At 45.5% G+C, this 14,464-nt stretch overlaps 1 protein-coding gene across 6 annotated transcripts in view; it reads left to right on the plus strand.

The window, feature by feature from the left end:
* Window positions 1-14,464, plus strand: part of AKAP7 (A-kinase anchoring protein 7) — a 128,094-nt gene that overhangs the window by 83,033 nt on the left and 30,597 nt on the right. For 2 of the 6 annotated variants that reach the window (XM_077903069.1, XM_077903087.1), the window contains exon 8: window positions 9,257-9,325. The exons of the other annotated variants lie outside the window; for them this stretch is intronic. In XM_077903069.1, the coding sequence (XP_077759195.1) occupies window positions 9,257-9,325 (69 nt within the window). The remainder of the gene's footprint in view (window positions 1-9,256; window positions 9,326-14,464) is intronic. 6 annotated transcript variants of the gene reach the window in all.

Consider the following 14,464-nt stretch of genomic DNA (forward strand, 5'->3'; position numbering starts at 1 on the left):
TATTTTAATAATCTGTACACCCAAATGGGGATCAAACTTCTGACCCCAAGATTGAGAGTCACTTGCTCTTTGGACAGAGCCAGCCAGGTGCCCTGGTTTTATGGGTATTTAAACAACAGTCATCAAACGCTAGAAGTGTCCATAAACAGAATGAGCACTGACATCGCGTAGCGGAGGAATGTTACCCTGGGCCAGCAGATCACAGCGGGTACTGAGACCTGCCAAAGCCAATCCTGATCTCACCACCTTTCATCTACTATAAGAGAATTTCCTTTTCATTATTTTGGGATTTAATTTCATTCTTCCTCATCCCTTTCACTGTTATTAGAGGGGGAAAAAAAACTTGAATAATAGTGCATGGAGTTATTAAAACACCTTTTATTTGAAATCTTTCAGTCTTTTATATAGCAGGCAATGTGACTGTTGTCTTGCCCAAGGTCAAGCAGTGGAGCACTTTTATTTTATTTTTAAAAGATTTTATTTATTTATTCATGAGAGACAGAGAGAGAGAGAGAGAGAGAGAGAGGCAGAGACACAGGCAGAGGGAGAAGCGGGCTCCATGCAAGGAGCCTGACGTGGGACTCCATCCCAGGACCCCGGGGTCATGCCCTGGGCTGAAGGCAGATGCTCAACCCCTGAGCCCCCAGGGATCCCAGTGGAGCACTTTTAGAGCTAAAGATAGATTGAGGATATTCCAGATAAAGAATAATTAGGAACTGTGAAAACCCCCAGTAAATTAGAAACCATTACAACCAAGTTTTTGCTGTTTACATTGTTAAACTGTGAATAAAATCTACTCATTGGGTCCTCCTGGCTTTCCTGAAATACATTTTTCCTTGCTGTGAAGGATGTTGCTTTGTCTTCAAAAGGCTCAGGGCATTAAAGGATTAAAAGCAGTTGAATAAGAAGGCAGCTATGTCAGATAATACAAATACTGGCCAGCAGATTAAGTATATTCTTTGCTTTTTGAAAAAAAAAAAAAAAAAGGTGCAATCATTTAACTTCTCCTTGAGTTAAATAACTCATGTCAGGTTTTGTGGTTTCATTGTTAATGCCTGAAAAGAAGGACAGTGTGGAAGCAGGCCTGAACGGCAGCTAACTGGAACAGACGACTGTTGCTGGCCTTTGTTCTCCTGTTGCTGCGTCGCCTTAATAGAACCGTCCAGTGGGACTTACCACGATGCCCCCGCCCCTCCCGCCTGCAGATGTCTGCCTCCTACCCCATCTGGCCCTGGCTTTCCTCTCTCACTTATCCTCGTCTCAAAAGTTAACTTCACCTCGAGAGCCTCTGTGGTCATCATTATTAGCACACACAAGTGCTTAATAAATAGTGGCTGCAATCAAAGTGACCTGATAACATGGTATAATAGAGATTGGAGGCGTCCTAGTAATCATGTGACCTGTCAGCCCCTCCTCCAGGCTACTACCTCAAGAGTTCTACTGTTGTCTGTTCCCTGAGCAGGAAGATAAGTTCTCCTCCCTAATTTATTTCTTAGCAATTAAGGGAAGGGCCACGACTACATACATTGTTTAAAGTTGGGGGGTTAGCCCAGGTGGCTCAGCGGGTTAGCACCTGCCTTTGGACCCGGAATCAAGTCCCACGTCGGCTCCCTGCATGGAGCCTGCTTCTCTCTCTGCCTCTCTCTCTCTCTCTCTCTCTGTGTGTCTCTCATGAATAAATAAATAAAATCTTTAAAAAAAAAAATATGAGTAACATGGTAATAAAACAATATTCTTGGCTTCCAAATTTCATAGTTAGATCAAGGTTCTTTTACTTAGTAAATTAAAAACAGGATTTGCCATGAGATTTATAAGTAATCCATAAAGTTTTTCAGTTATAACTTTTTCAGCCTCTTTTCCTTACAGACATTCATAAGAACAGCTCTCAAAGATCAATATTTAATCATGTAGCTTCAGAACCTTGCCCTTTGGTTACAAAACGGCTGCAAACATGTAGCAGGAGGTAAAGACTAGAGGAGCAACTGCTGGGTCTGGATGATATATGCTTTGTGGATTGATTATCGAGAATTGAAGTTTGGTTTTCTAAGAACATAGAGAAACAGAATACAATATTGAGTATATGCATCCAGCCTTCTTCAGGCCCTGATTGACTGTCTTTTGGCACCCCGATGTCAACATAAAAAATTGCGATATATTCCAGAGCATCCCAATTATTATGAGTCGCCTTTTCATGAATTGTCAAGCATTTCTTGAACTTAGGTACATTTTCACTGAAACCGTGACATTTCTTGGCATAACAGTTTCCGTAAGTGTGCCTTACGGAATAATGAATATAATAATGAAATCTTCTGTATAATGAAATCTTCCCAAAGTGTGTCCCTTATGCTTGAAGGCATGTCTCCTGAGACATATCCCTCCTAAGAGGCTAAAATTATTTTTTCCCTTTCTTTACACTTCATGGTTTAATGTCCTCTTTCTGTCTACTCTGGTTAATAAAGGAACATTTACTTTTTTCTTTCCTTTCTCACGCATTTCTGTAAATTGTCAAACCCAGCTTTAATTGATGAATTGGAGGCCTCAGAAGAGGTGGTGATCTGGACAGCTTCATAATCTTACAGTGAGACTTATTCTTTACTTTGAGTCAGATTTTTATATAGTGAGGCTGCTCCAAAATTCAAATATATATGTTTTCAGATTGAAAATAATGTCACCGAGTGATACAGAGAATAGAGTTTGGGTCATAGTTAAGAATTCTCTTTTCCCAGTAGAGACAATATTGTCAGAGCTGATACTTGACAGCCCATGGGGAAGAGGCGGCTGCCACCCCCTCCTGCTGTTTGGTTCCCCTCCTACCATTTTAACAAGAATCCAAGCAACCGCAACATACAGGTATCCGTCCCAGCAACAGTTTGTTCACAGCGAGGCCTGTGAGAAAAGAAAACGCGGAAAAGTCATAGCTTTAAAGTCACGAACCTGGTATCGTATCAGGTATTTTGCTCATTCGGGTCAACTTTTTAAAAAATCTTCTAGTTATGGTACATCTCTCTAGTGACTGAAAGGAGTCTGTTAATCTCCTAATAAAATCCCATTAATGTTCTCAGGGGTTACTCATGAGTGGGATGAGCTGCTGTTTCCCCTGGAAGGTGCCTGCTTGCAGGGGCCATTCTGGGATCTCTGTGCTCTGGACAGGCCTCCCCACGGTGCGCAGGCCCCAGAGCTAGGCCCCCGCTCTAGTAAGGGTTCTGCCTTAGAGGACGATTATATTACTCTTGCCCTACTAATAAAGGAATTTGGTGACCAAACATGAGAAACCAAGACATTTAAACATATTATCGTTGAGCTTGGTTAAATAGCTACTTTTCTGCACATTCTGAAATTGTAGTAAGTTGCCTCATAAGGCGTATACCTGATACCACATGCAAATTGTGTTTAATACTAAGACCTCTGGGGTGAGATGCTCAGGCTTTGTGCAGCCGAACAAATGGAGTTCAAATCCCATTGTCGTCCTATAGTGTCTGAGAGGTTTTGGTTTAGTTACTTTTCTGAGCTCAACTGTTTCCAGCTGTAAATAAGGGATAGAAATGCCACCTACGTCACAGAACTGTGGTAGGGATGAAACGAATGTGTAAATGTAAAGGAGTGAGCAAGGGCCTGGCTATAGTAAGTGCCCAGTAAACCTTAGCATTTATTCTTGTTCAGCTACTTGATTGTTTTTGTGAGAGAGGGAAGGGCGGGGAGGGGCTCAGATCCTCTGCTGTTCAGGTCGGTTACACCCTGTTGTATTCCCAAACAATTGGGGAAATGATGACTACTTTTTAGGTCGTTCTGTAGGGTAGCTCTTCAAATTTGAGGAGGGACATGTGATGACAGGGGCAGTGGGGAATCTTTTTTTTTTTTTTTTTTTAACCACTATTCCCAACCTATCTATGGTTTGTTTCTCAAACTAACAAAAATGCAGACCTAGGAATGTCTCTATTATTTTGAGTTGAAAATTTTGGGTGTATGGAGACTCTTATGAAATCTGTAGAAGAGAAATTACATTTAATTGTGTATTTAGTGAATCATCTTCATCAAAAAAAGAAGTTTGCAATGTGAAGACCATTCCTGGAAATCCTGGGCTGAGAGTAGCTGTAACCTACAGCATGAAACCATAGCCTTATGCTATGAAGAACCTTAGTGAACCTTAGTTCACTAAGAAGAACCTTAGTGCTGGGAACCAGACTCCTGTCCTCGAGGAGAGGTTAAATGATATGCTAATTATTTGCACAGTTAAAAGCCAGTTTAAAAATTCCTGTCTTGAATTTTTCAGTTGTTTTCTAATCTCGTGTTATGGTTGATTCAGTTAATGCTTATGAAACATAAATCTGACGTTATATTATATATATATCTGTCATATATATGACATTATATTATATAAATATACCATATATATACCTTTCCTCCTTATATTGCAGAATATCCTGAGGTTTACTTTTATTTTTATTCTTAATTACATGTTGTCAGAAGTAGTGCCAATAGGAATTAATTAATAGGGGCGCCCCGGGGCTCAGCGGTTGAGCCCTGCCTTCAGCCCAGGGCTGACCCTGGGGTCACAGGATGCAGTCCCCCATCCGGCTCCTGCAGGGAGCCTGCTTCTCCCTCTGCCTGGGTCTCTGCCTCTCTCTGTGTCATGAATAAATAGATAACATCTTTAAGAAAAAAAGAATTAGGGATCCCTGGGTGGCGCAGCGGTTTGGCGCCTGCCTTTGGCCCAGGGCGCGATCCTGGAGACCTGGGATCGAATCCCACATCGGGCTCCCGGTGCATGGAGCCTGCTTCTCCCTCTGCCTGTGTCTCTGCCTCTCTCTCTCTCTCTCTGTGTGACTATCATAAATAAATAAAAATTAAAAAAAAAAAAAGAATTAGTTAATACAGTGAAGTTGCTGTCTGGGTTCAGGACAGAGTGTTGGCCCCTGGGGGCGGCATTCAGGGAGGGGCCTTCTTGCCCCGAGGGCAGGGCAGCTCCGGGGCAGGAAACTGGAACCCGAGGAGGAGGGAGATTGGTGGCCAAGCTGAAGGGACCAGGTGCACGCAGGTGCAGGTGGGGACAGGTTCTCAACCCGCTCTCTGGCCTTGCCTTGCTCCCAGACTGTCTGCCTTGGAATGACTTAAACACTTGATCCTGAGCTCCCTGGCCTGGAGGTCCACAGGAAGGCCCCCACACTCAGGCCAGGATTTCCCAGCGGTTGGTACCCCACGGGTCTGGGACTCAAACCTCTGGCTTCCTACTTCTTTTTTTGGAAGGTTTTATTTATTCGCCCGACCGCGGAGCCCCCGGGGCCTCTGTCTTGCTGCTTCCAAAGGTCTTGGGCCGCAGCAGGGTGGGGGGTGGGGGGTGAGGGGTGGTGGTCAGGCCTTCAGGGCTTCGCGTTTTGTTCAATGACGAGGCTTCACTAGGAATAGTTCTTTCCTTGGTGCAGAGTAAGGAAACCCGGTCCCTCGGGTCCCTTCCCCTGGGTCCTTCCCCTCCCTCCCGCCCCCCCAGGTCGGTGCTCGGGTCGGGCCGTGCCCGCGGTCGCCGCGCCCCGAAGGTGCAGACCCGGGAGCCTTCCGGGCCCGGCCGCGGCCCCTGCTCTTTCCCGCCCGGGCTTCCAGATCGGGGCTATTCTCCGGGCCCCGGATCCGTGACCCCGCACTCGGCGGCGGGGGCTGCGAGCTCGGCGGGCGGCGGGGCTCTGAGTCCGAGGAGGGCGGAGGGGCGGGGCTGGGCGGGAGAGGCCGAGGGGCGGAGGGCGCTGGGGCGAGGCCGCTCCCCCCCCTTCCCGGCGGACGCGGGGCCCGCCTCCCCCGCCCCCCCGCGACCCCGGGCGAGGCCCGACGTGCCCTGAGCTTGGGGGCCGCGGGCTGCGCGGGAGGCGGGGCCGCGGTGCTGGGGGGCCGGGGAGGTCCTGAGGGGGCGTCCTGGGGGGCTTGAGAGGTCCTGGGGGCCCTGGGGGTCCTGAGGAGGCCGGGGCGGTCCTGCGGGAGCCAGAGCACGTGGTCCCTTCTGCCCCAGGCGGTCCCCCAGCGGCTGCAGCTGCGGGAGGCGGAGCCTTTCTGCTCCCACCTGGAGCTGCCCCCTCCTCTCCTCTTCGTCCTCTCCTCTCCTCTCCTCTCCTCTCCTCCCCTCCCCTCCCCTCCCCTCTCCTCTCCTCTCCTCCCCTCCCCTCCCCTCCCCTCCCCTCCTCTCCTCTCCTCTCCCCTCCTCTCCTCTCCTCTCCTCTCCCTCCCCTCCCGTCTCTCCCCCCAGCCGGGAGCCTTTCCCTCCCCTCCTGTCCTCCTACCCCCTCCCCTATCCTCCTCTCTCCTCCCCTCCTCTCCCTCCTCCCCTCTCCCCTCCCCTCCCCACCCCTCCCGTCCCTCCCCCCTCCCCTCCCCTCCTCTCCTCTCCTCTCCCCTCCTCTCCTCTCCTCTCCTCTCCCTCCCCTCCCGTCTCTCCCCCCAGCCGGGAGCCTTTCCCTCCCCTCCTGTCCTCCTACCCCCTCCCCTATCCTCCTCTCTCCTCCCCTCCTCTCCCTCCTCCCCTCTCCCCTCCCCTCCCCACCCCTCCCGTCCCTCCCCCCGCCGGGAGCCTCCCTCTCCCCTCCTGCCCTCCTCTCCCTCCCTCCTCCCAACCCCTCCCGTCCCTCCCCCCAGCCGGGAGCCTCCCCCTCCCCTCCTCTCCCTCCTCCTCTCTCCCGGCCCCTCCCTCCTCCCCTCCCCCTCCGCGCTGGCTCCTCCCGCCCGGGGCTGCTCCTGGGCTGCAGGAGGCCGCGGGGCGCAGAGCAGCGGCGGGCGGGCGAGCTGCGGCGGGTCGCTGGGGTACCCGGGAGCCGAGCCCCGCGCGGGGGACAGCGCCGGGGCCATGGGCCAGCTCTGCTGCTTCCCTTTCTCACGAGATGAGGAAAAGATCAGTAAGTGTGCTTGCAGCGGGCATTCGTGCTTGTCTCCCAGCCCCAGTTTGTGTTTTCTTCCCCCGGGAAGGGTAACAGAATAGTGGGCTGCGATTCCTCCTGTGCTCTGCTTAAAAGGGTTTGTAGGTATGTAGTTAATTCACGGGTTTGCAGAGCGCAGGAAGCCAGTGCATGGGCTGCGGTAAAAATCCAAAATCCTGGAAACTCATTCTTGATTTTCGCCCTTTGCTAAAATCCTACAGCTCAATTCTCATCACACGGTCTAGAGCCAGAGTTTAGTTGGACTTTCTCTAAATCCCTGCATGCAGTTTGGTATGTTGTGTAAGCAGGGCTTCGTTTTTCTTATCGGGAATGGGGATGTTTTCAGAGCAGTGCTTGGATAACAGCACACAGAGAAGTAAAGCTGGCTCTAAACTGATGAATATTACACATTTGCAGGTAGTTTCACGTGTCCTGTGCTTTGTTCTCCTTGGAGGGGATTCAGGTGTAACTGTAAGACGTCTCCAAACAAGTGATGCCGCTTTGCTTCCCAGCAAAAGCCTGATGCATATTTTAAAGCTAAGGCCAGGCAGAGTCAACATCTGCTTATGGTTTGGAAAGCAGAACTTAAACTGATGACACTTGCATTAAATTTTTTTCCTCTCTGAATTACGTGTATTCACGCACATCTCGGCTTTGTTTGACACAGTGCTGGCGTTTTAACTAGGGAGCTGAATAGGATTTGCCTTATACTGGGGTTGCCCCCAAATGCTCAATCTTTAGTTCCTTTTCCATAAAATGTTTGTAGTCCATAGTTAACCATATTTGCAGCCATATTTCTGTCACATCAGGGCTTTATTTAAGTAAATTCGAATAGGTCTGTAGACTCTCACGATATCTGGTTCAGACCCTGAAAGGTCCACATCTGGCTTATAATTCCTGCTGCTGGTTCTTTAGGAAACTCGCCAGGGACAGGTTTTTAAAAAATTGATACACATTCTATACCTGTTCACTTGGGAAATATGCCCGTTTTTATAAGAAATCTTCTGGGAGTGCTTTGGAATAAATGTTGGGAGACGTTAGAGCATTTGATTATTAACAAGAGCCGATAACTGTTCTCTGAATTTTACTTGTGAAAATGCTAGTGTACAATACATGACGGTCCTGATCTTAAAACCTGAGATGAATTTACAGCAGAATTGTTCTTTTTTTTTTTTTTTACACTGAGCATCGGCAGTAGTTCGGCAGCCTGAAACTTTTCAGGTATCTGTCAGGATGACTTATTTGTGGTGCCTGAGGGTTTTGGTCGATGGAGTCATTGGTCGAGAACATCTGTACCCGGGGGGAACCGTGCTGCGGACGGTTGTAGGGGTAGTGAAGCCCTCTCTCTCCTCCGTTACTGGCGCCGCTTCCTATTCCCCTGCTCCAGGCATCCCCTTGCAACACCTGCTCTCCTCCTGTGCCGTCTGTTTCTCTCCTTCCCCACTCCTAAGCAGCCTTCTCGGTGCTAACAGAGGTCAAGTTTCACCTCATTGAGGAATTTGCACTTTCTCTGTCTTTTTCATCTGGGGTTGTGGGGTGCAAAGTCTCGTGGTTTATGCACAGTGCTTTTTAATACTGGTTGATAGGGAGTGGTATATGCTGCCTTTTGGGGTTGCTTCCTCAAGTTACAAAATTTTAAAAAGACATGAAGGCAGGGCACTGTGTTTGAAGGAAAGTTCTAGTTCAGAAGTGCAAATTAACGGTTGGAATCCTCAGTGCTTTTGCACCCCTTTCTTCTCATCCACCCCCACTGGCTGCTGACCTTCCCCTGTCCCCTCCCCATTCTTGTGTTTGTCTTTGATTTTGACATTCCTTCGCTGTTTTGCTCCTCTCGATCTGCTCCACACCCTCATCATACATCCCATCAGCTGCTTTCTGATGCTCTGTAATTTCTCTGCTACCGGAGGGTCTCAGGGAAGCTTCTCTGCCAGGCCCCGACTGCTGTGCTGCTGGTAACACGTGTCTTACAGTACTTACAAAGGGGGCTTGAGAATAAAGTGGCAGAGAAGTCATTAGCCATAAATTAGCTCTAACTCTAGGTAGCCAGTCCGTACGTTGTGTTGGTAACGTGTGAAAGAATCCGTAGCAGACATTTGCGAGGGCCCAGCATGTTTCTGATCCATGCTGGATGCTACAGTACCTCCTGGGTCTCATCACTGTGTCCCCACCTAGAAGCCTGGTTAGTCTGCTGGGAGCCACATGCTCAGCGGGGAGTACGAGAGGCAGAGCACAAACATGCACATGCCTACACCCTGCAATTCTGCTGTAAAGGATGATGGCTCCTCGGGGCAGCTCAGATTACGGAGAATTAAATGAGGTTTTGATGAAAGTTTAAATTTGTGGATGTCGTTCTCAAAACACAGGTGAGTTGGAAAGCCCGTCCTCTACGGTCCTGCAGAGGTACACAGAGAATAGACCCAGCTGGCCAAGCGGTAAGAGTCAAGTGACCCCTTCTCCCCTCCCACAGCTGCTCTATCCTGCTTTTACCGTTGGTGGTGGTGGTAGATGGAAAGTGTTGCCATTTAATTCATCTGTTAGTATTACTCTTTTAACCTATCAATAGCAAACAAGAGGATTGTTTAATCAACTAGTTGTGCCAGAGGCCTAGGTTTGTGTGAAAAGTTACCAGCATGTGTAGCTAGAAGTCTTGGTAATGGGGTGAAGAGCCAAATATAGTAGAACCCATCTTGGTTTATTCTTCAGTTAATGCAGCACAAAGCAGTTGCACCCATTTTGTTTAAATCCCAATAGTTTAAGGTTTTCAAGCATGGGATGAGAAGCCACGGGTAGGGATGTTGAAAGGGTGAGCGCAACAGCTAATGAATGGAGACACTGGCACCTCGGTTACTTTCTCGCCCTAATCTTCTGTGATACCGAAAATAAAACAGTATATATTTCAACAAGGCACATGTTTTAATTTTACAAGTCTGTGTCTTTTTATTGAAGTATAAGTTACATACAATATTATATAAATTTCGTGTGTACAACACATGATTCAACATCTGTGCACTTCAGGAACTGATAACAGAATAAGCGTAGTGACCATTTGTTGCCCAAGTTAATGCAGTGTTATCAGCTGGATTCCCCGTGCTACGTTTCCTTGACTTATTTCATAAGTGGACTTTGGTGTCTGCCTCTTGGTGCCCTTCACCCATTTTACTTCCCCATCCTCTCCTCTAGCAACCACTAGTCTGTTCTCTGTGTCTATGAGTCTGGGCTTTGTTTTGTTGGTTGGTTTTAGCTTCCACAAATAAGTGAAATCCTGCAGTATTTACCTTTCTCTGTCTGGCTTACCTTATGTGGCATAAAACCGTCAAGGCCTGTCCATGTTGTTGCAAATGGTAATTTTCACTCTTTTTGGTGGCTGGATAGTGTGTGTGTGTGTGTGTGTGTGTGTGTGTGTGAGAGAGAGAGAGAGAGAGATACACCTTCTTTATCCATTCATCTATCAACAGGTTGTTTCCAAATCTTGGCTATTGTGAAGAAGGCCGCAGTGAACATGAGTATGCGTGTATCTTATCAAATTAGTGTTTCTGTGTGTTTTGATATACACCCAGAAGTGGAATTGCTGGATCGCATGGTAATTCTATTCTTAATTTTTTGAGGGACTTTCACAATGTTTCCCACAGTGGCTCCACCAACTTCATTCCCACCAACAGTGCATGAGGGTGCCTTTTTCTCCACATCCTCACCAACACTTCTTATTTCTTGTCTTTTTGATAATAACCATTTTGGCAGGTGTGAGGCGATATCTCACTGCCGTTCTGATTTGCATTCCCCTGATGATTACTGATGTGGAGCAGCTTCCGAGTGCTTATCGGCCATCTGTATGTCTTCTTTGGAAAAATATCTATTCAGGTCCTCTGCCCATTTTTTAAATCAGATTTTGTTGTGTTTTGTTTTTGAGTTATATGAGTTCCCTATATATTTCGGATATTAACCCCTATGGGATATATAATTGGTAAATATCTTCTCCCATTCGGTAGGTTGCCTTTTAATTGTGTTGATGGTTTCCTTGACTATGTAGAAGCTTTTGTTTTGTTTTGTTTTGTTTAGAGGCTTTTTACATTTGGTATACTCTCATTTGTTTATTTTTGGTTTTGTTGTCCTTGCCTTTGGAGTCAGACCCAAAACCACATCACTAACATTATTGTCAAGGAGCTTACCAGCTATATTTTCTTCAAGGAGTTTTATGGCTTTAGGTCTCACATTCAAATCTAATCCATTTTGAGTTAATTTTTGTGTATTGTGTAAGATAGTGGTTCAGTTCTGTTCTTTTGAATGTGGCTGCCCAGTTTCTCAACACCAACGATGATACTCGCCTTTCTGCGTTGTATCCTCTTGCCTCCTTTGTCATAAGCTAATTGACCATGTATGCATGGGTTTATTTCCATTCTGTTCTATTAATCTGTGTGTCTGTTTTTATGGCAATATCATATAGTTTTGATTACTCTAGCTTTGTACTATAGTTTGAAATCAGGGAGTGTGATACCTGTAACTTTGTTCTTTTTCCCCAAGATTGTTTTGGCTATTTGGAGTCTTTTGTGGTTCCATACAGTTATTAAAATGATTTGTTCTAGTTTGTGAAAAATGCCATTGGAATTTTGATAAGGATTGCATTGAATCTGTAAATTATGTTGGATAGTATGGACATTTTAACAATAATAATTCTTCCAATCTATGAGTGTGAAATATCTTAACATTTATTTATTTCATTTTCAGTTTTTTTCATCAACATTGTATAGTTTAGTTTATAGTCTTTCCCCTTTTGGTTAAGTTTACTTTTAGGTATCTTTTGATGGAATTATGAGATTTTTTTTCTTGATTTCTCTTTCTCATAGCTTGTTACTAGTGTATGGAAATGCAACAGATTTTTGTATTTTAATTTTGTTACTGTAACTTTATTGAATTCATTTATTACTTTTAACAGTTTTGGGTGGAATTTTTAGGGTTTTCTCTATATGATATTGTACCATCTGTTAAACAGTGACAGTTTTACTTCTTTCTTACCAAATTGGGTACCATTGATTTCTTCTTTATGTCTTGTCTGATTGCTGTGGTTAGGACTTCTAATACTATGTTGAATGAAAGTGGGGAGAGTTGGCATCCAAGTCTTGTTTCTGGTCTTAAAAGCTGTGGGCTTGTCATATATAGCCTTTATTATGTTGAGGTATATTTCCTTTATGCCCATTTTCTTGAGTTTTTATCATAAATGGATGTTGAATTTTGTCAAATGCTTTTTCTGCATCTGTTGAGGTCATCATATGATTTTTATCTTTCGCTTCATTAATGTTACATTATTTGATGTTGAACCATCCTTGCATCCCTGAAATAAATCTTATTTAATGTTGGCATATGATCTTTTTAATGGATTGTTGAATTCAGTTTGTTAATACTTGATTGTAGATTTTTGCCTCTTTATTCATCAGGAATATTGGCCTATAACTTTTTGTTTTTATGGTGTCTTTGGCTTTAGTTTCAGGGTTGCTGGCCTCATAAAATGAGTTTGTAAGCACTTCTTTCTCCTCAACTCTTTGGAAGGATTTGAGAAGGATAGGTATTAAATCTTCTTTGAATGTTTTGTCAAGTTCACCAGTGAAGCCATCCAGCCCTGGACTTTTGCTTGTTGGGAGGTTATAAGTAGGTGTTTTAACAATATACACATATTTTATTTTACATTTGAGATATTTTTCAATATAGTCTTTTTGTTTACATGAGGTACCAGGATCATATTTGTTTCATAAATATGAGCCAAATCTCAAGGTATTTTGTTTCGGATGATTTGCAATTGGATGCCATAACATTAATATAAAAATTGAGATAAGCAGTGTTTCATGTCCAGTGAATACTTCTATCTTTGAACCTTAATTACCACAGTGGATATTGTTCAGCTATACTCAGGGAAGTCTATGTTTAGATTTTCTAATTCTCTGGAGGTCTTCCTAGAAGTCCTATAGCCTTATCCTTTGCTCTTCTCATTTGTACTTAGATACACCAACTTTGAGGTCCTCTTTCATATGTGTGTGCTAGCTCATCACAGATTTAAAGCACTGCCTATGAAGGGCCCAAGCTATGTACCTCTCTTCATAGCTCCAGAGGCTGCCTTAGTGTTTTCCAGAGGAGGCGTGGTCTAAATGTTTGTTAGTGAGGAGAATGATACGCATTTCCTGTTAACAAGTACGAGAGAACTTGGGTGTACATCGTCTGGCAGAGGACAGAATTTGGAATGACTCTGGCTGATGCTGTCACCTGTCAAGAACTTTGGTAACTGAGTGTATCAGAGAAGGCTTTTAATGTGTTCTCATGTAGATGCTACAGCATGCGCCCCAAGAAATGTGTGATAGGGAACCTCCCGTCAGCCGACAACACCTGTCCTCCTTCCTTGCCTGCAGAAATGGTTTTATACACAGGGACACAGCGTCACTCCAGTCCTGCTGCTGCCTATTGACAACGCCTGGCCTGTCCCTTGGCATGAAGGTATACTGGGGAAGTTCTTAACCTCTCTGGGCCTCACTTCCTCATATTGAAGAAGTAGGGGTTGAACTGTTATGACCTTGAAAGTTTTTTCTCTCCAGTTGTCCCTTGGAACTAAGAGTCTAGGAAATAAATATTATAGGTAGAATGTAGTTCTTCCTCCTTCAGTCTCTTCCTCCCTCCTTTCCCTCTTTTTTGTCCACCCCCACCACCTCTTCTTTTTAATTTGTTGAATGCAAATTAAAATTTCATTTGCAAAATTGCTTATGAAGAGAAACTGTTAGGAAATAAATGCTTCCTAACTGTCCCAGTTCAGAGGGGAAGTGGCTGAAAGCCAGTGGTTAGGAGGCATTCTCAGGAAGTCGTCCAGAGGTGCTGTGGCGTGGGAGGCTGGCAGGAGGCTGGGACCCATTATCTGCTGCCCCCTTTCTTTTTTTCTTTTTATTTATTTATTTCTTTTTAAATAATAAATTTATTTTTTATTGGTGTTCAGTTTGCCAACATACAGAATAACACCCAGTGCTCATCCCGTCAAGTGCCCCCCTCAGTGCCCATCACCCATTCACCCCCACCCGCCCTCCTCCCCTTCCACCACCCCTAGTTCGTTTCCCAGTTAGGAGTCTTTATGTTCTGTCTCCCGTTTTGATATTTCCTGCCCCCCCCCCTTTTTTTTAAATTTTTTTTAAATTTATGATAGTCACACACAGAGAGAGAGGCAGAGACACAGACAGAGGGAGAAGCAGGCTCCATGCACCGGGAGCCTGACGTGGGATTCGATCCCGGGTCTCCAGGATCACGCCCTGGGCCAAAGGCAGGCGCTAAACCGCTGCACCACCCAGGGATCCCCCCAGCCCCCTTGCTGAAGCAGTGAAGCACCGTGAAGCCAGTGGTGTAACCTGAGACTACATTTTGTATGAAATTCCCGTGGGTAATATTGTGGTAGCACCAGTAATGTTGTGTGATGTAAAGCATTTAACCATAGTCATTAAAGATTAAATTTTTCCCCCTTTACTAAATAATGTATACCCAAGAGGTTTATGTTTCTAAAATTAAGTATGGAAACATTAGTGTAAATTCTCACAGTTACTATTCCTGTC

This window comes from Canis aureus, chromosome 1 (assembly GCF_053574225.1).
Source record: "Canis aureus isolate CA01 chromosome 1, VMU_Caureus_v.1.0, whole genome shotgun sequence".
In the NCBI taxonomy this organism is placed as follows: Eukaryota; Metazoa; Chordata; class Mammalia; order Carnivora; family Canidae; genus Canis; species Canis aureus.